At 38.8% G+C, this 25,101-nt stretch overlaps 1 protein-coding gene across 1 annotated transcript in view; it reads right to left on the reverse strand.

Annotated features, from left to right (window-relative positions):
• Positions 1-829: 829 nt before the first annotated feature.
• LOC139657980 (neuronal membrane glycoprotein M6-a-like) overlaps positions 830-25,101 on the reverse strand; it is a 44,290-nt gene continuing 20,018 nt past the window's right edge. The window contains exons 2-7 of the mRNA XM_071535979.1: positions 10,349-10,541; positions 8,224-8,380; positions 6,567-6,720; positions 5,025-5,101; positions 3,640-3,705; positions 830-982 (exon numbers count right to left, since the gene is read on the reverse strand). Coding sequence (XP_071392080.1) covers positions 830-982; positions 3,640-3,705; positions 5,025-5,101; positions 6,567-6,720; positions 8,224-8,380; positions 10,349-10,541 — 800 coding nt within the window. The remainder of the gene's footprint in view (positions 983-3,639; positions 3,706-5,024; positions 5,102-6,566; positions 6,721-8,223; positions 8,381-10,348; positions 10,542-25,101) is intronic.

Below are 25,101 nucleotides of genomic sequence, written 5' to 3' on the forward strand. Positions count from 1 at the left end.
GTTCCCTGCTAGTTCAAAACAGTATGTTATTTTTGTATTTTGTATTTCACCAATCGCCTACACAAAGGCCAAGTTCTAATTTTTTTCACTTTTGAGATTGGCCCACTATCACGCAACATAGTGTATGCTAAAATGTTAGTTTGGAGCCTACTATCACCAGTGAATGCTAAAGAGTTAGCATGGAGCCTAGTATAACCCAGGTGGCCAAAACCACGGGTGAATTTTGAAGCCAGTGTGGAGGTGGTAGCAGCAGCAGTTCTTCTAATGTCCACTAGAGGCCGGCTCCAAAAAAGCTCCAGACCCGGCTCAACTCAATTCAAGTCAATACATTTTTTCCACAAGAGGTTATGGTCTCAGTAGCTAATTTCACTTATTTTTATGTGTCTCCTTATTCTTCCTTATTCTACGTTCTCATCACTAAACAGGGAAGTTGACCAACGGGAAAATCTACTGAAAACTCTGTGGATTCCTTTACGAATAAGTTTCAGCTCATGATGTTAGTATGTACGTGTGTGTGTGTGTGTGTGTGTCTGAGGTGGAGGGGAATGGTGTGTGTGTATGTAGCCCATCAACTCATTTCTGTCTACTTCACAATTGTTAGTCATTGTTAGTGTGTGTGTATATGTGTGTGTGTGTGTGTGCATGCACGTGTGTGCCACATTATGTTCATATGTTTGTCTATCAACTCTTGTTTGTATGTATGTTTCTGCTATACATCAGCTTGTGTCTGCTCCTATTTGTGTATGCGTGTGTGTGTGTATATTAACTTGCATTTATCATCTTGTGTGTGTCTAACAGGTGGTGAGTGTGTCATTCCGTGGGTGTGTGCTTATGTGTAGGCATTGAGGCGTTCTTTTGAGCGTGTAGAGTGGATGTCATGCAGCTCTTGTTCCTCCTTAGACTTGATGTCTTCATACTTCTGCATCCGGCTAGCATCCTTCAGATAGCCCCAATTAGCAGCTAGTGCCATCAGGAAATGGACCTGAGGGAGGAGGAGAGTAGAAGGGATGACAGGATAGGACACGGAGATGGGAAGGCAATAGTTATAACTATAACTATTGCCCTCCATAGTTATGGAGCAAACTAAACAGCAAAAATGGGATAGATTCCCCCACCAAAGAGAGGACTATGGATCTGTCTCCGTCCGTTAGTTTGTTCGTTTGTTTGTTAGTCACACTGTAACGTTGACTTTGTGCCGCTAGGGGGCGGCATTGACAATGAATGGGGACTCAGTGGTAAAGCAGGTCATACAGTTAAAGTTATCATACAATGTGGGGGAAAATGAATGGGGACTCAGTGGTAAAGCAGTACAGTTAAAGTTATCATAGGTAACATAATAGTCTACACACGCTACACACTTGGAGACATCAGACTGGGTTGATGTGTTGAAGTGAGAGTCAATGGAGAATTTTTGGGCGAACCTCTAACCACAAGACACTGTAGTTATTGTACAGTTGTTGGACTGTTGGACTGTTATTGCACTCATCACTGCACTACCACTGTGCCGTCAGTGTTGACTACTTATATCATATTACCACTTACCTACTGTGGAATACCATATATCACTTAACATTTAGCATTTATATTATTCATAACACTCACGCTCCTGGTGTTGTATGTTATATATTGTATTATAAATTGTATTGTAGTGTACATTGTGTAATGTACGGATTGTATTTATTGCGTATTGTAGTTATATTTTGTACTGTATTGAGTAAAAACAGGACAGTTACACTTACTACATTTCAAAATATAACTTGTAAGCCTAATTCTGAGGAGAGTAGGCAACAGAAATATATGGTCAATCTGTCCTTTCATTGTCCCGTACGAAAATGCTTATACAATTTCACTCATATTTCAAGTACACTCAGCAATCACTGACTGACCCAAGGGTGGAACTACATCACTGGTGGGGGACAACATGTTTACTATTTGCTTGTTTCTTTGTAACATCGGGGAGAGAGAGGCCACAGAGAAGAGTGTCCCATCCCCTCTAATTGTGACACCGTAGATTCACCTGAGTTGCCAAAATTAAATTCTGGTGTCAGGTTTGGTCATTGATGAAGAATCACAACTTAAGGGTGAAATACAAAGTGTCTCCTTAACAGCACCACCAACGATGGCTGAACCTCTTGACCATCTTCACTTCCACCAGACACTAAAAAGACATTTACGTAGGTCTAGATTCTCTAAAATTGCATTGCGAGGGCAATCTGTGCATTATTTGCGTACTCAGTTGCTTGAGCTAAGAGTGCAGAGTTTCCATCTTATTCATTAGGACATTTCTGCTTATCTTATATGCGCTCCAACACTTTGGGGGAGTTGGTGCTGTGGTGTTAGTGAATTGGGTGCAAGCTTGATTTGCATGGTCTTGCCTATGAATAATTTAGTTGAGGCTGGTCCATAGAGGCAGGAGAGGATGCTCCTCTATTTTTTGAGAGGAAAGAGGGAAATTATAACTATAAAATGTTTGAAATTAAACCATTTAAAAACATCAATGTCATTCATAAAAAATCATATTCTTTACCCCTTAGGGACAAAAATCCACTACTGAAATTCTGAAAATCAAAACGCTTCGACAGCATGCGAGTCAGTCATCATCATAGAAACAGCAAACTTACGTAGTGTGAGCCAAGGTGGCTAAGATGTTTTTGTCTTTTTTTAATTCAGTGGGTAACCATGTGCAATGGAGGGCTGAGAGTATACAGTATGTATTTTTATTTCAACCAAATCTAACTGCATTTAATTCCGGAAATCTTATCCAATTCCGGACACATACTCTCTGACGTGATTTTGAGTGTTTTAGTGTGATTTCTTGATAAGTTCCCTACCATAAAGTTAAGTGATGTGAATACATGCATATTTAAGAAGCTAAATATCAAATTTCATAAATATTTCTAGATATTTAGACATAGAGAGACAATCAGTTGTGAACACAAAGAAGAAGCGCAAACCCTTAGGTTGCATTTCCATGGAAAATATCCATAGTTAACAGTAACTAGCCCTCACCCTCTCCTATTCCTGAAAAAAAACTCTCGTAATGGCGGAATCAATGAAGCGAGTGAGTAAACTTGTTAAACTAGTAAACTTGCTACCTACCTCTTGTCATTGTGGGACATGTAACCTTCAGCGGGAGAAAAATCTGGCAAAGCGAGTCTGGTAACCGGTGACACTTCTTTGTAGGTATGTTTAGCTTAGCTATTAGCCTTTAGGCACGATGCTTTGCAATATAGGTCCTTTGTAGGCCTACGTAGTGCAGCGGCTTTGCTGTGTCTTATTTACAAATGTGTTGCAGTTTCCGTCACCCTCTAGTGGTCTGAAAATTTCACTTACTGCAGCTTTAAATAAAATATGGAACCGTCATATAGGAACCTGTGCCATAGTAGTACCGGGTTTCGGTACCCAACCCTAATTATGTGCATTAATTACAGTAGGAGTTGTTACACTTCCCTCTCCTCTCCCTCCTATTGTTTAATTTATCTTTACTGCATCTCTCAATATGGCAGACCAGCCTCCATGTTTCACCCTGTAGTCCATCGCTGCCTACTGGGTGTTATCTGAATTGTTAGTGTCAGAAGGTCAGGACCAATCAACGCTCCAAGCCCTTGACTAATGGGATACAAGGATAGTGGTTCTCACCATGGCGATGACTGCAGCTCCCGCACCCGCCAGTGCACACACGAACAGATGGAAGGTCAGGTCCAGCTGCAACACGCACAAGACAATGTAATGGTCAGTCATTTTTGACAGAAATTCATACAATACATCATAGTAGGCAGTGGTGGAAGAAGTACTCGGATCCTTTACTTAAGTAAAAGTACCAATACAGCAATGTAAAAATACTCCATTACAAGTAAAAGTCCTGCATGAAAAATCCTACTTAAGTAAAAGTACATAAGTATTAGCAGCAAAATGTAGTTAAAGTATTAAAGTAAAAGTAGTGGTTTGGTCCCTCTGACTGATATTTTATTATATATGACATCATTAGATTATTAATACTGAAGCATCAGTGTGTAAGCAGCATGTTATTGTTGTAGCTGCTGGAGGTGGAGCTAGTTTGAACTACTTTATATACAGTTAGCTAGTTTAGTTCAGTGGTTTTCAACTTAGGGGTCGGGCCCCTCCAAACGGTCACCAGATAAATCTGAGGGGTCGTGAGATGATTAATGGGAGAGGAAAGAAGAAAAAACAAAGTTCTGATACACAAATCTGTTTTCAGTTTTTGGACTTTTTCTCTAATCTTTGATTTTTGCTGAAATATTGGATCATTTGAACATTTATTGAAATGAAACCATGTGAGGTTTAGAGGGAAAAATCACTATTTGGTGGAGCTGTACACAACTCATAGACATCTGAAATGCGACTACACACTGCTTTTTGTAAGACATCAAAAGCCAAAAAGGTTGGAAACCACTGGTTTAATCTTTAACAATGTGTTGTATTTTAAAAGCTTGTTATATTATCCATTGTGTCAAATCTCCATCTGAAAAGTAACTAAAGCTGTCAAATAAATGTAGTGGAGTAGAAAGTACAATATTTCCCTCTGAAATGTAGTGGAGTGGAGGTATAAAGTAGCATCAAATGGAAATACTCAAGTAAAGTACAAGTATCTCAAAATTGTACTTAAGTACAGTACTTGAGTAAATGTACTTAGTTAGTTTCCACCACTGATAGTAGGTAGTGTAATATTAACCACAAAACTGTTTAAGTGAAGGAAGTAAATTCAATTGTCATCACCAATGCCAGCTTCAGCCTGCTCTCCATCAAGGTGTATCAGCACAGAGTCTGGACAAGTGCTGCAGTCCTATAGCTATGTCTACTGTACTTCAAACAACGTTTTACATTGAGAGGCTGACCAACGCTAACTATGCTACCGCATTGGAAATAACAAATTCTTGCTATTACTAGATACACTGTAACACAACCAAACTTTAGTAACATACAAAACACAGTCCAACTTTACAATTTGCACATTGAACCCATGAAGCAACACCAGCCAACACTTTACTCGCTCTTTTCCTTACCTCGTTGGATTCACACATCTTGACGAACTTCTCAGATTCTGTACACACTTTCCTCTCCTCAGAGATGGTCACCAATCCTGACAAATGACGACAACATCATCAACATACACCCTCCATCTCTTCATCCATCTATCAAGGAAGAGAGAGCTACGCACATCCAGCCAGTCAACGAAATGACCTGGACTAATTAACATGGAGAAATTAAGCTGGAGTAATGAAACTCTGCCTATATCTCTGTGTTTTTCAGTAGCCTATGAACTGAGCAATGATGCCTGAAGATAGACTGTTGCCTCGAGCCCAGAAAGGCCAATACTGACTTCAGCAGCGGTGATGCGATTTTTCTGTCGTTTCTTTAAAAAAAAAATGTATTTATCTAATTAAGGTTGACTGAGAGTCATGCTACTCCCCAGTAACACCCTGCTTCACTAAGTCTTCTACTGTTGGCCACTGAGAAGCTCCACTGTAGCAGTTGGGGTTCAGTGCCTTGCTAGAGGGTACCTTGATAGTAGCTGTTAAGGGTGAGAGTATTAGTATTGAACCAGTGCCCCTCTGGTCACAAGCCCACTTCTCTACTTTCTAGAATACCACCACTCCAAGGTTAATCTGATCCTGGATAAATTTACACATGCTGAGCACCAGAATGTGAACCAGAAATGTGTTCGGTCCATAGGCTCTTCTGCCAGCATCTACTAATACACACTGATACATAGGCAGAGGTTAATTAGTCCAGGTCGCCTGTTGAATCGCTGGATGATTCTGTCTCTGTAAGACACATAAACATACACCTTCTATCACAGAAATGGTCACCACTCCTGTGAAAGAAACACAACATACCGTATTTCCTCTAATATTGGCCCGGGCCTTTATTTACCTAAACTGCAGAGGGTACCAGGCCTTTATTGGAAGCAGGCTTATATTAGAGACAGGCCTTTATTTCTAATTCTCTCTGTTTGATAAGTATATTTGCTCATATTTTAGTACGAAGCCTCCTTGTTTTCTGATCTGCTTCTGTTGGGGTACGTTAGGTAGACGTTTTTTTGTTACTGCAATGCATTACCGATAATTACGGTAATTGACGACGGCATGCTCCAGAGACTTCCCCCAGCCGAGCCATCTTGTGGCATACTGCCATCTTGTGGCACTTGTACATTACTACAAACTACAGTTACATTATATAACAGGCACCAGGAGTTTACCGGTATCCACCGTTGTTTTTTCCTTTGTTTTTTTCCCCGGCCTGTATTTGGGGCCGGCCTTTATTTGTTCGTGTCGACCACGGCCCCGGCCATTATCGCAGACCCAGCTTTTAATTGACTACCAGCCACTATTAGAGGAAATACGGTAAGTAAAATAAGAACACAAGGTAAAGAACATTAGCAATCACTTCTGAGAAGTAACACAACCTAAAGAACATAAGACAACATACAACACAGAGATGGTCAACTCATATTTATTATACAAAAAATAAATCTACTCAGACAATCACTTAGTTCCTCCATCCATCCACCACCAATGGGTCTATTTGTCTGTCGTGTCACGTACCAAACTGGCGTAGGTCCAGGCAGAGGTTAGCTCCCTCCACCAAACTGGTGTTCTGGCACATGGACCAGACATTGAAGTACATGAAGACGGGCAGGCTGGTGAATGCTGTCACTCCAAGCCACACCAGGAAAAACAGATAGGCCAGGAACATCAACTAGAAGCGGAGGGAGATGAGATGCTGAGTGACAAGGATGAAACATTTTGCAGTGAGTAAGTATTATTTATGTATCCCAGATAATGGATTTATCTGCGAGGTAATGTAAAAACGCATTTAAGTTTCATAAAGTTTCCCTCTAAATTAGTCAAAAATTTTATAAAACCTGTGTATATTTGTCCTGATAATCTAATACATTCAACCAGCAATCTCCTTACAAAAAACAATTCAAAGCACATGTGCTTTTGCGACACATGCTGGTTTTGTATGTGAAATTAATTTTTCACATGTTAAACAAACATCACATGTAATGTCAGGTGACTACATGTGGACTTTTCACCTGAGAATTGAATTTTTTACATCAGAAGTACAAACACGTGACATCAGAAAACAATGTGAAAAAAATTCTGAAATGTGAAAACGTTGAATTATTATAATATCTGTCTGAAGATTTTATTACATTATGTGGAAATCCATTACATTAACAGGTTTTATTATATTTTTAGACCCATGTAGGGGTGGGTTTTTACATTATGCAACAGTTACTACATGATCAGTTGCTACTCGGATGCAGCTGGATGAGTTTGTAGCATTCAGATTTTTACTTCCCATTCATTTGAATGAGGCCACAAAAATAGCCTGAAAACTGACATTTAACATGTTCGTGAACATATTCAACAACAGATCCCGCTGCAATTTTGAATTGACTGTGGGTCCAACGTTTTAGAGCATCATTTCACCAAATAACATTTTTATTGATAGAAGAGAACATAGCGGAGGGATACCATTTAGGAGAGATAGTTCCTGTTTGGGACACCAGGTCTACTTTTATTTGGTAACACTTTACAATAAGGGTACATTAATTAAGGTAATTAACAGTTAACTAATGTGTCTGGTAATACTTTACTAATGGTGTTCATGTTAACTAAGGTATTAATTGATACATTATTTAATAGTTTATAAAGATGACTATTAAATAATGTATAAATGAATACCTTAGGTAACATGAACACCATTAGTAAATGATTACCAGACACATTAGTTAACTGTTAATTAAGGGTTAGTTAATGCTTATCAAGCATTAACTAACCCTTAGTTAATGTACCCTTATTGTAAAGTGTTACCTTTTATTTTTAATTACTAATTTTAGTGTAAAGCAAGGATAGAAATGCAAAATCATGAAGGACCCAAATTTGTTTTATTTTCTTCAAAGCAGGATCTATTGTTGAATCTCCTCACAAACGTGTCAAATGTCAGTTTTCAGGCTATTTTTGTGGCCTCATTCAAATGAATACATGGGGGCCGAACATGGGGGCCGAATAACCCGCATGTTAAAACTCAGTGGAATATTGCTTTAAAAACACCTTGCTAGCAGTACCCTATTTATTTGAATGAGTAACGCTTAAAATTCAAAATGTATCACGTTAAATCGAAATTCAAAATGTATTGTGTTAAATCGATTAGCGTTAATCTGTTTAATTGGACAATATGAAGTATTCTTACAAATGCGGTAAGACAGCGTCCACAGGCAGTGATCTTGAATTCTCCATAGAGATCCCTTATAGCTCCAGTGGTGAAAAAACCCTCCACCAACAACAGCACACCAAACACAAAGAATCCAGCTGCCAGTCCATAGATGATGTACTTCAGGATGTCAATACTGTAGAGAGAGCATACACACACACACACACACACACACCACATACATACAGGTGTTTTAAATAGTCATTTTTTTTGTTTTTAGGTATTGCATGTAGACTTTTCTTTGTTTTTAGTGATTGTAAGTAGCCATTTATTTTGCTTTAGGTATTGTTTGCCTATTTGGTAATGTGTTTTGAAATAATCAATGATTCCGCTATGAGTACTTTACTCTTTCTCTAAACAAATCAAAGTCTGTGTGTGTGTGTGTGTATGTGTCTGTCCCCCTCTCTCTCTCTCTGTATGAGAGATATGAGAGGTATGATATATATAGTATATATCAAGCTAACTTTACTCCAGTCATATACACATGGACTCCGTTCATAGGTTGTCGAAACGCATTCTGGGAAATGTAGGAAATCACTAACTGAAGTAAAAGTATATGATGCAGGAAAGTGGGTACAACCAGTTACAACACATCATTACAAAATAGCTCCTGGAATACATTGGCCATCACAGTCTGATGATATAAAATTGAGTATCCAAGAGTGGACCCACTGCACAATTGAACAATTAAATTAATTTAATTGTTCAATAATGTTTTTTTGTGAAAACTGTAAACTGTGCAAACTGTGCATAGAAAATAAAATTTTATGTCAGGTTTTCCTGACTTTTTTATGTAGCTGTGGTCAGTAACCTCCATCATATCAGAGGTAGACGACACTGACTGGACCATTAAACCTGCAATAAGCGATATCCTATAACCAATCCGGAACTGATGTATGCTATTTGGAGATTTCATTGAGACAAAATGATATAAACCAATATCCACCAATATTCACACACAAGCCAGCTGTGTTGCTGTTTTCACCTCTTTTCTAAAAAGTTATTGTCAAATTCCGCTCTGGAACGATGTTCCTCCCGGCCCATGCAGTAGCTTTTCATTTTTTTTAAAACTAGCTTGTCTCCTCCCTCGCTGTTTAAAAGCAGCGCTCTCCACCTCTCATTTCTGAAAAAAATTTGATGAAGCGAGCGAGTAAACTTGTTAATAGTAAACTTGCTACCTGCCTCTTCACTTGTCATTGGGACATGTAACCTTCAGCGGGAGAAAAATCTAACAAAGTGAGACTGGTAACCAGCGACACTTCTCTGTAGGTATGTTTAGCTTAGCTATTAGCCTTTATGCACAGTCCTTCACTAGGTTTGTCCTTAGGGGCTTCCGTAGTCCAGTAGCTTTGCTGTGCTTTATTTACAAACGTGTTGCGGTTTCTGTCACCCGCTATTGGTGGGAAAATAATTTATTGCAGCTTTAAAGGATAAGGCTGGTGTTTTTTAATGCATTTCTTACCGTCAACAAATCCTATGAAAATAACAAAATCAGCAATGGTTTTGTTTTGCCAACAAGTCTCGTCCATATAGCCGGTGCCCAATGCAGCCATGTCCCAGCAGCCATAGAACTCCATTGTATTAAAAAAAATGGTTAAAAACACGTCACAGAGCCATGCTGCTGCTCTGCAGCATATTTCATCATCACCATGCACCGGGCCGGCCGACTTTTTCCTCAAACAACTTAATAAGCCGACTGTAAACACGTTTGCGATCTAAGGAAAGTAGTTCCGTAGCACAGAAAATAGTCCCCGGCGTAATGAGGAATTTGTTCCCATTTGAATTTGATTAATGTAATAACTACAACAGCCTGACTTTTTGTGGTAACAGTTAGCGATTTTTAAAATGTAAACTATGTCTTTGTGAGCTGTATTTCAAGGTTTTTATCTTACAATTGGAGCCAATGACTTCCGGGTTGAAGGCTAAAAACGGTACGTGGGAAGTCGGAAAGTAATGAGAGTAGAGCAAACGCATTGTTGATTTTGTTATTTTCATAGGATTTGTTGACGGTAAGAAATGCATTATAAAAAAAAACAGCGTGAACAAGAGTAAGTCCACTCAGTTAACCTTACCGGGGAAATAAAAGTAAATCCAAGTCACTTACATGGTGAAAACGTCCAGTACTTCTCCAGGGGCTCTGATGAGTTCAAAGTAGTTCTGGAGGATGGTGACGGTGCCACTCAAAGCCTCGTGGCCACACCCACAGAACAAGGCCACGCCCATATACAGGAGAATAGTGGCGATGAGAGAAGCCCAGGGCAGACTGCCCACGCATCGCTCACAACACTCCTTACAACCTAAACAACACACACAAATAGACATATTTGTAATGCTAATAGGATCTATAACATGGTGGTGATGACAGCAGTCGACCGCAGGCTGTTCATACATTGCTAGAGGCGAATGAATGCCGATGGTTAGAACAATATTAAAGTACTCACATGATGTTGATAGTGATAAATGATAAATGACATGGGTTACAGAATCTAACAATCACATCAAATTAACATAGACTTTGTAATATTGAGAGATTAACATGGAGAGCCAGAAGGAGACAGACAAACAGTGAAAGCAAAAAATGTTTCAAATGTTTTTAAGCCTGACTGTAGTAGACCATATTGCATATCACACCCATAGTTCAAACAAAAGATATTCAACAGTCTGCACAGTTGTGTGAAAAATCACAGCTGTGAAGATGTGACGATTTAAAGTTCAATTTTCACACTAGTACAACATACTAATTAGATACTGCTCAGTAAGCAAGAGACATGATTTGCAGGAAAGGTTTTTTCCACATTGATGTAGTTGGTGTACAGCTGTGTGTGCTTGTGTGTGGTGTGTGTGTGTGTGTGTGTGTGTGTGTGTGTGTGTGTGTGTGTGTGTGTGTGTGTGTGCATGTTTGTGCATGTGGTGTGTGTGTGTGGACATGTGTAGTGTGTGTGGACATGTGCAATAGTAGCAGTAGTAGCAGCAGTGTGCCTGTATATGCGTGTGTATGTGAGTTCCATGTCAGTTGGTGACGTCACCTGCTCTACACATTCCAACATTAGTGTGTATTTGGTTAGTTAAATACTTTACGCCCTGTGGAATCACTGATTAAATGCATTAAGGACATTAATACATGGGTAACACTTTACAATAAGGGTCACTAAGTTAAGGGTTAGTTAATGCTTAATAAGCATTAACTAACCCTTAATTAACAGTAAACTAATGTGTCTGGTAATCATTTACTAATGGTGGTAAGGTATTAATTTATACATTATTTAATAGTCATCTTTAAACTATTAAATAATGTATAAATTAATACCTTAGTTAACATGAAAACCATTAGTAAATTACACATTAGTTAACTGTTAATTAAAGGTTAGTTAATGCTTATTAAGCATTAACTAAACCTTATTAAGCATTAACTAACCCTTAACTTAGTGACCCTTATTGTAAAGTGTTACCAATACATGGATGGCCCAAAATGTCTTGCAACTAAATCGTGATAAAACAGAAGTTGTTATTTTAGGTGCAAAAGCAAAGAGACAGGGAATTGCAGCCTGTTCTTTTCTCTGGAGAGCAAAGAACATGCTAGGAATCTTGTAAATACTCAAATTGATTTTAAAATCCTCCTACTTGTATATAAGGCTCTGATTGGCCCTGCTCCACATCATAACAAGGAATTGTTTGTGCCATATCAATCAACAACAAGCCTCATGTTATTGCTATCATACCCCTTTTCCACCAACATGGAACGGGTTCTGTTCTGGTTCGCGCACCTAATTTTGAACCGTTCGGAGCATTTCGACCAAAAATAAATTGGTTCGGAACCCGAAAGTTGGTTCCCAGCTGGAACCAACAAATAGCAGGTTCTCAAGTGCGAACCGTGATGACGTCAGTGGGCGTGTCATATTCTACAGGTATAATAACAGAACAAAAGCTCGCAGGTAATCAATGCGATCCGCCATCTTGCTACTACTGTTTACTTCCGGTGTGAATTGTGCAACGCCCTCCGTTGATGACGCATCCTTGATTACAATGGTTCCGCTCAAAACTGGTGGAAACACGGGCTGGTTCGCTAGATAGCACCAAGGTTCCAAGAATCCTGGTTCAAGAACCAGAGCTAATTTGGTGGAAAAGGGGTGTTAGTGGCATTCTCCTCCTTGATGCATCAGTTGCCTGCTCCTCTACTTCCACGGTTGAAGGCTACAAGTACAAACAGCAAGCAAAAAAGAGCACAAAGCTCATTCTACGCTACCCATTTCCATAGACTGATGAGTTGAATTAGACCATACCATGAAATTTGATTCCGTCGCCCGATGCTTAATATAGACTGACAACCATCCCAGGCGCTGAAGGATGACCGGTTGCACAAAAGCCCTGCGCGGAGTCATTCCTATGTTCCCAGGGTCCTATGTTCCCCAGAGTTATATGGCACATAATGGGAACATGACAAAGGGTCCTATGTTCCCAGGGTCCTGTGTTCCCCAGTTCTAGGGTTAGTGTTAGGGTTAGAGACCTTCAAAATCAAATAAAATGATAACCATTGGTTTTGTTGTGTTTATATAGCTGTTTTGAAGCCTTGTTCCAATAAAAAAAATTGGATAATATTTATGAAATATTTTAACTTGAAACGGGTCAAATTTGACCCGAACACAATAGGAGGGTTAATGTGTGTTAACAGAATATTGAACTGGGGAACATAGGACCCTGGGAACATAGGACCTTGGGAACATAGGACCCTGGAAACATAGGACCTTGGGAACTTAGGCCCTTGGGAACTTAGGAGCCTGGGAACATAGGACCCTGGGAACATAGGACCCTGGGAACATAGATACACTCCCCACTGCGCAGCATCTCCATCGCCACTACATTTTCCCATTTCTTCTTGCTCTGCACGAAGCTTTTTTTACAAGTGTTAATGTCAGTCTGTGGAGTCCTGGAAATGTTACTCTATGAATTTTCTGCAGTATTCCTGTCAGCATGCAGGTGGCGATGAGGTATCATACAGATGCCGGTTGCCTCAAATTAATTCTGCCAGATTCTCTTCTATGAATCATTCCATGAATCACGATTCATGACATCAACACCCAACTTAAATCTCCAATAGACTGTCCTGTACATCACCAACCCAACACAATACAAATCTCCTCCAGTCATTCATTTGGATTTTATCAATTCACTCAATTTACACTTGCCAAACATATTCATGCGCCCGTGTTCTAATTGTGACGTTTGCTTTTTTTCTCATGAATATATTTTTCAGCCTCAAATACAACACAGTGAGTAAAACTTGTCAAATCTGCCATTGTAATCTCTCAGATGCCGCATCAAAATGTCGAATGTGCACCCTCTCAGTTTTGAATTTGTATACCTATGTACAGCATACAAAGTTTCAAAACAGTTCAGTCAGTCTAATGCACATCCCTTACACACACACACACACACACACACATGCTATTACAGCGAGTATGCAAGCTAATCATTTTTTCTCCTTTCCATCTATGATGACTTTCCCGATTTCCCTTACATTCTCACTACTGTGGTCTACAATTTGCACATTTTGCCAGCAGATGATGTCTCCTGGTGGCCAAACAGAGAATTGCTACTCGATTCCACAGTAGTTATTTGAGACTTGGTTGATGTCACTGGAGGGAGGGTTCCACTATTGACCCACACCGTGATTCACGTGATGCACTAAACTCAGTAGAAAAGCAAGACACTTTAACGCATTAGATCTGTAGTTTGTTTGTCTGTCTGATTGTCAGCAGGATATCTCAAAAACCTAAGAGCGGATTTCCATGAAATTGGGTTGGCAGATCGGCCTTGGGTCAAGGAACAATTAAATAGATTTTGGCGGTGATCTGGGATTTCCACCATTAGACAATGGAGACAATTCCATTAGATAATGGAGATAGACATGATCCAAACATGATTCCAAATCTTAAAGGAACTAGTCCATATCCGGGGATGCATGCGCCACAACTCCGTGCAGACTTGGCAAAAATGCGCATAGACAGCATTCATCTTGCCAGGTTTCAAGTTATGCATTTGTGGCCGAACCACAGTGGTTCGGACCAATCAGCGTCCTATGAGGGCAGCTACGGGCGTGGTTTAGGTGTGGCGACAGCGATAAGCGACTGTTCGTTCACAACAATGGCGGCTCCTAAAGAGACTAGCGTAGATGCTGCTATAACATCAGTTATTTCTGAACTGGAGAGTATTTATTCATTGAAAGAAGAGCAAAGAACGGCACTGAAGGCTTTTCTGGACGGAAAAGATGTTTTTGCTCTTCTCCTGACTGGCTTCGGCAAGAGTTTGTTTATATGGTTCGTTGATCTGATTGGTTGAAGTTAGCCGGTGATAAAAATCTCATCAAATGGGGGTCTGTGGCCCCAATGTGTGCTAAATTAGGGGTCCTTGATATGAAAAAGGTTGAGAATCACTGGCCTACAATACATTAAACTGTTACCACAACCTCTGGAAAGCATTGCTTGGCGACATACGGGGCTACCAAGTGTACACGCCCACACTTGGCTGGGATGCTAGAGGAGCCTGCCAATTTGAGCTCTTCTTAGCCTGGAAAATCGAGGCTAAGTGGGGCTGCAATTAACATGGTTTTCAACCGGCAAGTCACTTTAAAAGATAAAAAAGAAAAAAAAAACCTTTAACAGGACCTTGATTAAAACAAATATGTATTTACTTCACACTGGATACACAAATGCATTGAAAACCAGCAATACATCAATTGGTGATTGGCTGCAGTCCAGGAGGACATTCAGCTATGTATTTAAAGCTATGTATAATCAGATAAGTGTAATTGGTGCATAAAATACTCAGTCCTAACATTGATAGGTTGGTTCAATGTCAGTCTGCTGTCTGGTTTATCTCTCAAATTTGACCTGAATACCTTACTAAGTAGCCCTGCTTTAGGTGGACAGAATGAGACAACAATAGCAGGCCTAGGAAATGGTGCTACAGCGATATAGATATATATTTTTTTATTCTGCATTGTTTTCCCTCAGGTTGGGATGAACTAGGTTCAGTTCTGTAGTTCATTCAAGTCTTACTCATGATTTGATTTGACGTTATTCGGGAAAAAAGCAAAACATAGGCCTACATGCTAAAAACATGTACGTCCAGAGAACTGCAGACAAAACTAATCATGAAAACACTTATTTTAAGATGTGAAATATACACTTATTCCAACTCTAAAAAAAAAAAAAAAAACACACTGTGGTGAGTAAATGACTACAGGGTCTTTCTATCATTATTCTTTCAGATACATGTGAAAACAGATAAGATTAGAGGATAAGATAGGAATGGAAGGAAGCAGCAAAGAACAAGTATGGTTATCTATCTATCTATCTATCTATCTATGTCTATATCTGTCTGTCTAATGTAATTCAGATGCCACTCTCCTTCTCTCCATATCTCACAGTTTATTGAGAAAATGCCTCTCCTCAGTGATTAAAAATAATACTCCTTTTCCCTCCCTCCTCCCACAAATGTATTTTAACTAACACTGTCTGCACACTCCCTAAAGAACAGAACTGGAGGACAGGAGAGTTATAGATATGGGCAATAACTGCCATTATACAATATAAGTAATTACAGTACTTTAAAGATCCAGTGCAATGAAAATCACATTTCTCAAGATCATAGTTGTTGTAGTTGTATTGTTTAGCAAAGGACGTCTTAATGTAAAGTTACCCAAAATATTATAATGAATGATCTGATTCTTTGACTGTATGTATAGTTAATGAGGTGAACATCGTCAGTAAGCATAGTTAATGAGTCCTCTAGCTGTTTGCTGAACTAGCCAAAATATCCCAGATCTAGCCAAAATCTCCATGCTTTGATTATGGACTGTTGCTGGATATTTGTTCCCCAAAATGAAAATATTGGTATGCGTGAATGAGTGCATGATGAGTGAATTTGAGAGAATGATTTGGCTCACTGAGGCAAGTGACTCTAAAGTAGGGCGATATTACGGTGGCCCTGAGGGTCAAAACACAACAACATTTCACAAAACACAACAACATTTCACAAAACACCACATTTCACAAAACACAACAACATTTTCCTGAAATGTTGTGTTTTGTGAAATGTTGTTGTGTTTTGTGAAATGTTGTTGTGTTTTGTGAAATGTTGTTGTGTTTTCTGAAATGTCGTTGTGTTTTGTGAAATGTCATGTTTTGTGAAATGTTGTGTTTTGTGAAATGTTGTGTTTTGTGAAATGTCGTTGTGTTTTGTGAAATGTCGTTGTGTTTGTGTTTTGTGAAATGTTGTTGTGTTTTGACCCTCAGGGCCACCGTACATATGGCCAAAATATCATATCAGAATATTTTCAGGCAGTATCATGATAGATCATAAGAGTAGATCTAAGAGTTTTTGCAAGTTACTGAACAGTACAACCCAACAGGTAACTATACAATATTTGCTCCCTTTAAAGAAAACATAGTCCTACAAGAAAAACACTGTTAAGAACATTCAAGCAACACAAGTAAAAGAAAAACTGAAAGACCATTAGGACCAGCCAAGTTACAGTAATACCACACCAGTTTCGGAAGGTTGAAAATACATGAGTGCAATTTTGTAAATTATCAACATTCAGCAAATTCTAGTCTATGCCAATTAGTTAGTCTAAGCAGTCACAGACTCTGCAAGCAACAAAAACATGTGAGAGAGAAGGGGTGTGCATGGTACTTTGCGGGTTAAGAAGCAACTTTCGGATGACTCTAAAGTTTATATTTTGTGTAAAACATTTTATTTTTAATCTGTAAAGCATCGTGTCCACACCTCTCTCTCACACATTTTCGTAGATTGCTGGGGGACTTTTATTGTGATGGGCTTCCAAAAAATGAATAGTTGATGATTAAACACAAAAAAACATACCTGAAAACTTAGAAGTATGTCCACCTTAACCAATAGCAGTGGCAAAATATTCCTAAAGGCTATAGAATGGTGCTATAGGTTAAAATGGACATTTCTTAGATAGTAGACTTGCTTCCAAGTTGTGTGCTATAAGTTTGGTGGCTTTATGAATTTTGACAGCCTTACATACAGTCACATACATTTCAATGCAGTCTGTTTTATATCATCAATCTGTGATGTCCAATGCATCCCAGGAGTTATTTTGTGATGAAGTGTTGTAATTTACCTTTTTTTCCCCTCAACCTGCCTTGTCATCTTCTACTTCTATGTTAGTGATTTCCTACATTTCCCAGAATGCCTTGCAACAACCCCCAGAGGACAGCTGCAGGTACATGACGTAAACAGAAGTGTTGTGTTAGCCATCAAGGGTTAACCTGTTGCTCAATAAACGTTTCATGCCCTATTTCATACCCTGCTGACTGTGGTTTATGACTGGTTATACCTTATTGACAATGGTTTCATATCCTATTGACTTACACTAGCATTGCTAACAACTGCTAACAGGAGGCTGGTGCTGATTTCTCAGAGACAAAAACTCTGATGTAAAAATGTATTGAATGTTACAATAGTGGACATGGTTAGTGATGAATAGGATATGTCTCTAAAATCACTCAAAGTTGATTTTCACCCTTTAAGTTTTTGTGATTTCCAATAAAATCTTAAATAAAATGTATACCTATTGAGTTATATTTTTGGCTCTCAATTCCTGGATATGTGTGGAATGAGATGGTTAGTGTTATAATAAATGATGTAGTCGCAAAACAATTTTGACATGAGCTGGTGGTGGTGGGGTCATGCAAGGTTACTGATACAATAAGGGGAGGTCAGGCTACGGGAATAATGGGATTGGACAGAGCACTCAAAACACAGTGATTGGATAATCAGAAGATTGACACCTGTCAAAAGCATATTTGCATATTTGGACTTGCTCTGCATTTCCTCTCTAACATAGGTCCTAGCTCTTTGCTAAAGCTCTGTAATCGTCTTCTGTATGGAGGTAGACTGTAGAGTGTAGTCAGTAGACTGTACATTGGCACGTAGTCCTATCTGTATCTGTGTAGAGACTCAAGTCCTTTGAACCACAGTGTGAAAGCCTTGGCCAATGTTAACCTGGTGTATGGGCTAGTGTAGTATTTAATTTGATATTAGCCATCAGTACTGTGAAAGACAGATATCACTACTGCAGAGGAGAAACAAAAATCAAGATCCAAGATTTGTAGTTGTCAAGAGGACAGCTACAGCATGAATTATTTAGATTTGTTAATTTGGTTTTGGCAATAAATACTTACTAAATAAATTCTTAATACGCCAATCAGTGTATTATGACAATATGGCATCCTTAAGAATGTGAATTTAGAGTAGAGGAATAAAGGAAGTGTAGCTCTATTACAATACATATTTGTCCCCAGTTTAGAGAGAGATCTTACGGAAAAACCCCATGTGAAGGAGTGGTTAACTTAAAGGGGTGTCATACTGATCAAAGTGTATAAAAGTTATTGTAATCTGGCATGAAGCCAGTTCTTCTGCAGAAAAACTCAGGTCTTTGTTGCCAATAAAGATCTTCATATTATACCATTCTTCTGCCTTGAGAAAAGATTCTTTTGTCTCCTGGGGAAACCACGACATGGCTCTATAAATTATTTGTATCGTTTTAAAGTGAACTACATCCATAAATTTTAAAGTATGTGAATGAATGAATAATGGGTTGGTTGGGTCACGATAATCAGCTTTGTTGATTATTCTTATAACTGGAATGTTATCTGATCTGATCTGAGATTGTAGGATGAAAAACCCTCTGCCTTGCTGTCTGTCTTGCAGCGATGATAACAGACATTCTGAATGGACAAGGATGTTATATGGATAAGGATCTTATAAATAATCATTTGGGGGAGTTGATGCTGTGTTAGTGAATTGGGTGTAATCTCAATTTGCATGGCAAATCTATTATGCGGGCAAAATAATACAATTTGTATATAAGTTACATATACATGACACAGGCACAAAGAGGCTTTATTTTCTGACTAGTGCTATTAGGCAGCTTTCTACGGAGGACCACAAGTGTCACGGAAATAGTAATAAAGCATTTCATTAATTAATAACTAATTGTACAATAAAAATAGGCATTCATAAATTTGTTTACAAATTAATTTATTAATCTATGAATAAATAGACTAAATTACAAAGTAATTCATGATTTGATATTTTAATGGAAAATAAAAAGAGGAATTATAAAAAGAATTTACAAATGAAATATCAATCCATCAATAAATAGTTCAAATTAAAAAGGGATTTACAAAAACAACCATAAAACAGTCAATAAGTACATCATTTAAAAATACATTAATTAATTCATAAATAAATAATGGAATTTAAAAATCGATTTGAAAATGCAGTTTAAAAAGAGAAATAAATAACTGGATTCACAAATTGAATTAAGAATACAGATTTTAATCAGGCACCTGGCATGTCATATGCAGACGTATGACATGGATGTGGGAAGGAGAAGGTAACCAATCAGAGAGCTTGTTGTTATTAATTAATGAAATGCTTTATTACTATTTCCGTGACACTTGTGGTCCTCCATAGTTTCCACTTGTTGCGCACAGTTAGCATGGCATTTGGTCATTTACTGAATCTGGGCCGCAGTGCCTTTGCAGTGCCTGTACAACCACCAGATCCTCCTTGCTGACCTGAGGATCTCTGGAGCTTCTCTCTCATGGTTTGCCTCCTACCTCTCTGAACACTCATAAGGCATCATGGAGGGGAATTCTTCCTTCACTACCCTCTCCACTGGCGTCCCCCAGGGCTCTGTCCTGGGCCCCCCTCCCGTTCTATCAATACAATAGTTAGGTCCTCACATCACTTCCTACAAATTCTCCCGCTATTGCATCACGTAACTCTAAATTTCCTTCCTGCCCCCCTGACACCTAGAGGCTTGCATTTCTGCTTGCCTACCTTACATCACCAGTTGAATGTCTGCCCACCACCTCAAACTCAATTTCAACAGTGAGCTGGCAAATCCTTTCTTCTACAACACCCAACCTTTTCTTGGCTGTTTAAACAGGGAGGAATCAAATCTGTATAGCTTGAAATCTCGTTCATGTTTTATTCAAGTCACACACACACACACACACACACACACACTAGGGTTAGAGCTATCTGGGGCCAATATTGGCCTTTTATGAAAAAATCAGATCTGGCCTATTCAGTGTGGTCTGATACGATGGATATGATGCTGATGGATATGATGCAGTTTGATTGATTACATAACCCATTTATTGTAGAATTGTTCAATACTACACTTGTTGGCTATGAACTGATTATAATGAGACATTCAGATTCCAAGTATGCATGAACATGTTTTAATAAGTTATTGCTGGAAATCCTCTTATTAGGGGTTCACTACCAGTGTTGGGCAAGTTACTGAAAATTAGTAATCAGTTAGTTACTAGTTACTTCTATCAAAAGTAATTGAAGTATCTTGCATTACTTTTAAATGTCTGCTTCAATTCTCTTATTACACATAGCTATATTATTTTAGTGTTGCTATGGCACAGTGTGGGACAAGAAAACTGTCAAATTTTATCTATCATTGTACCCATTATCACTATGATGAAAAGTAAGTAGTGGAACAATAAAACACAATAGATGTTTTGATAGGCGTATTTATTGTAGCCTCGACAGGCCTTCAAATCAAGCATTAGTACACTGTGTGGGCTGAGTAGCAGTGTTGCCAACTCTTTTCCAAGGAAAGTAGCTATTGGCTGCTCAGAAAGTCGCTAGAAGTCGCCAGATGATGTCATCCGCTAATTTGCATATCAATATATAATGCTGCACTTGTTATGCACGCATAGCCTGTTTTAATATAAGTGCTGACTCCGCCCACCTGGACCAGGTTCGGCATACGCCGGTAACAATTACAAGTGGACCCTATCCTACAGTCCCTGCTGTGGGAAGCGCTGTGATCATCAGACTCTCTGGATTAGACAAGCAAGTAGAAAAAACCGGCATCAGCCAAACCAATTTATTGCCAAATGCTTTGGGATTCAACACAGTAACATTGCTTCCCATGGTCAGAAAAAGTCACCAGATTTGTCGCTAGTCGCTTTTGAGAAATAAAGTCTCCAGGGAGGTTGAAAGTCGGATGATCATAAACCGGATAATCCAGTAACGAGTAATGAGCCCATTTAAATGTCAGTAACTGTAATTGCGCTATTTAATTTGAAAAATTAATTAGTTACATTACTAGTTACTGCCAAAAATAGTGGAATTACAGTAACGTTCCTTTTAACGTGTTATTCCCAACACTGTTCGCTACATAGTACTGAAACCCTTTTGTTATTGCTGGAAATCCTATTATAATTATTATTCTTTTTTCTCTGCTATTTGGTCCAATTTGCAGCATATATAGTCCGGGTCGCTCGCTACTTGGACACAAAGAATGGCACTAATTGGCCCATAGAGGGTGCTATAGTAAGCCCTCAAAGTCTAAGGCTCATCTCTGCCGTGCCGTTAATCGTGAAGATGTGAAACTTGGTACAGATATGAACCTGGACATACTGAACATTTTTCCCTCTAAGAACCATAATGTCTATAATTACCATTTTGGATTTTTTGAAAAACCAATAAAAATCTTCTTCCCATGAGCCACAGGTCTGAATGACACGAAATTTGGCAGGTACATTAAATGGGTGAGCCTTTGGGAAAAGCTAAGGGATCGATCAAAAAATTGTGAATTATTGTTATTAATTATTATATAACTATTAATTGTTTTACCTTGCACTCAAAGTTCAACTGACTGTAAAATCATGGCAGTAATTAGTCCACTTGAAATTCCTCAAGTTGGTCAGAAACATAATTTTAAATAGGCCTACCAAGCTAAATGTTGATATTTTGACATTTGAACAAAATACTGTAATTTTGTTAAATTCTGGTCTATTAGTCACAATGTAGGCAGTCTAATTCTATGTTCTTTAAATAAAGTTAATTCCGGGTTGGCAGGTTAGATTGAAACGTACATGTGTTGATTGCAGACAATAGTGTTATAGTTTTGTCTACAAATATTATTAGTCACATCTAGGTGTCATCAAAATAGCTTATTGCAATTGCCGAGAAGGTGGGGCAAAATTTTGCTTCCAAAGTTTGTCAACATTCATGTAACACTTCATCTGTGAGTTCGAGTAACATTGCTCTTCAGAACTGCATAATTGTAACTCCATATGCTCCAAATAGCTCCAATGGCTAATAACCAACAGCTATATTTATTACAATTATCATTATTATTATTATTGTCCTGGGTTACATTAGAGAGTTTTAGTTTGGGTTTTTTTTGGCATGAAAATATCAGTATCGTCCCATATCAAACCCATATCAATCAAACCCTAACACATACACACACACACACACATACACACACACACACACAAACATGCAGACACATACACACACCAGCAGGCACACATACACTGCAGCTTACGCAGGGACACAGAGAGAGAGAGAGTAAAAGAGAGAGAGACAGAGAGAGAGAGAAAGAGAAGCATACACACACTCACACTCCTTCCTTCCTTCACCTCCCTGCTGCATAGAAAAGGGTTTGTTTGTGTGTGTGTGTGTGTATGTGTGCGCAAGTGCGACTGTGTGTGACTCATCGTGCTGCTCAGGTTTAATTGACCAGCCTTGTTGCCATGCCGACAGGGGTGTGGCGGGAGCCCGCTGACCCACTTTGCCTGTAGTGTTGTCATGACAACGACGGGGCTACGTCAGCGCTACAGTCACACTCATACACATTCACACACACACACATTCACACACACACACACAGCATTCATTTGCACAGACACCGAGTATGTTAGACATTTTCCCATTTGCCTGATGGTCATAGTCAGTGAAATGGCAATGTTCTCAGTTCTCTCAAAATTGCAATATTACATGTATTACTTTACAGATCATTTTATACTTTTGGGGGGGGATTTTTGCCTTTATTCTGATAGTCATCAGTGGATATAGACAGGAAAGACTGGGAAGAGAGGGAGAGAGAGGGGGATAACGTGACAAAGGTCCAGGGCAGGACCTGAACCCAGGAGGTAGCGACCACATGGCACATGCCCCAGCCAATGCATCATTGAATTCACCATTACATAACAATCAGTTACAATCACAACAGTTTATGCTTTCCTCCGCACTATTGTATTCCTTAACCATCTAAACACAGGTGTGCACAGATATTTTCAGACCTATCACAGTCAGTCCAGCAGATATAGAGGAGGAATTTGCTGGTAATGGAGGAAAGAAAAATGGCCGGCGAGGGTCGGTTGCTACCATTTTTGTGATGACTCCAATTATGAAAATGTTCAGGGCATTAAACTCTACATGTATTTACTCTATATGTAGGCCTATACCAATTTTGGTGCGTTTACACAAATCCATAAATCATGAGAGCATGTGTGAATGTGCTTGAATGCTGTCAGGTGGTTATATGAAGTGTGTGTGTGCGTGTTTTTGTGTGTACACATGATTGTTTTGTGTTTTTTTTTTTTTTTTTTCTTGTATGTCTTATGTAAATATTTGCATATGTGTGTATGACTGTGTATTTGTGTTCCTGACATTTTGTGTGTGTGTGTTTTTAGCCATGTTATAATCATATTTCCACATTTGGGCTTTAAATGTGGGGAAAAAGCCGGTGACCCGGTAAAAGCTGGGACGGAAACAAGTGAATGTGTATGTGTATGTATGTGTGCATGTGTAGGTGTGTTTTCTTTATTTATGAAAAGGTCAATATTAACAGAGATGGTTTGACAGCAAGCATCCACTCTGCTGAAGTGTCCTTGAGCGAGACACTTTAAAAGGGTAATAAGTAGGGTTTTAACTGTCCCATAACACAAAATCAATCACCATAATATATCCAAGAGGTTAATAGGGCTGTTGATCAATACCATTGACTCAATGATTACCTGGTCAAGTGCTGAGATTTCTGGTTTTAAAAACTCACTCTCTGATGCATACTCTGAGGAAAAACTTGTTACCTACCTAACAATTGGAGTTTCAAGACACTTAAGTTATTCATGTGACACTTATGTTATTCATGTGCCAAGTGTTGGCCTATTATAAAACAATTACCAAGTGCTTCATTTGATCAAAATATGCACTGTAAATTGTGTAACAATCCACAGTCAACTAAAAGAAAATGTTAACAATTATAATAACAAAATAGAAAATGAGCAGGATGTTCTTTTCTACAAAGGACGACATTTCAGTATTTCCATGTCAGTTCGCCTACCAGTGTCAATCCAACCAGAACAAAATATTACACCTTCCAGTAAAAACTTCAGAATAAAATCAGATTTTTGAGTAATACAAAGTAGGGTCATGTCATCAACCTCTGATATGAGGTTCCTCCCTGACAGCCTGGAAAACCTGACATGACATTTTATTTTCTTTGCATATTTTATACATTAAAAGTCCCATATGGTGTAAAACAGGATGTCCCTTGTCTCTGTGATGATAAAGGAGTTGGATGGTCTATCTAAACATGGTGAAAGTATCAAAATGCACGGTCGGCAACTAAATCCACACAATCCATATTAGAAAAGCGAGCCTCTAAACGAGCCGTTTGGACTTCCGTAACTTTGTGGCGTCACAAAGGTTCGCTCATTATCATTTTTGTAAGAAATAATAGACGAACAAAGTGATTTTTTTGAAAGCGGTTGAGCGGTTGTCATTGTTTATTACTGAAGAATTTTCCCTACCTGTAGCTGCCCAGCTGCAGTGTCTCATGTTTCACTCTTGAAACGGTTAGCCAATCAGAACAGAGGGGTCCTTAATATTAATGAGCCTTAAAGATACAGCAACAGAAACAGCCTGTTCTTGGTAAGGCTCAGAGAGAAGCTGGAAAATGAAAGTGTAAAAATGGATTGAGAGTGTTTTTGGTACATGACA

This window comes from Centroberyx affinis, unplaced genomic scaffold (assembly GCF_046629955.1).
Source record: "Centroberyx affinis isolate AG114_WGS23_722 - 3 ecotype Tasmania unplaced genomic scaffold, CSIRO-AGI_Caff_v1 ptg002805l_1, whole genome shotgun sequence".
NCBI classification, from domain to species: Eukaryota; Metazoa; Chordata; class Actinopteri; order Beryciformes; family Berycidae; genus Centroberyx; species Centroberyx affinis.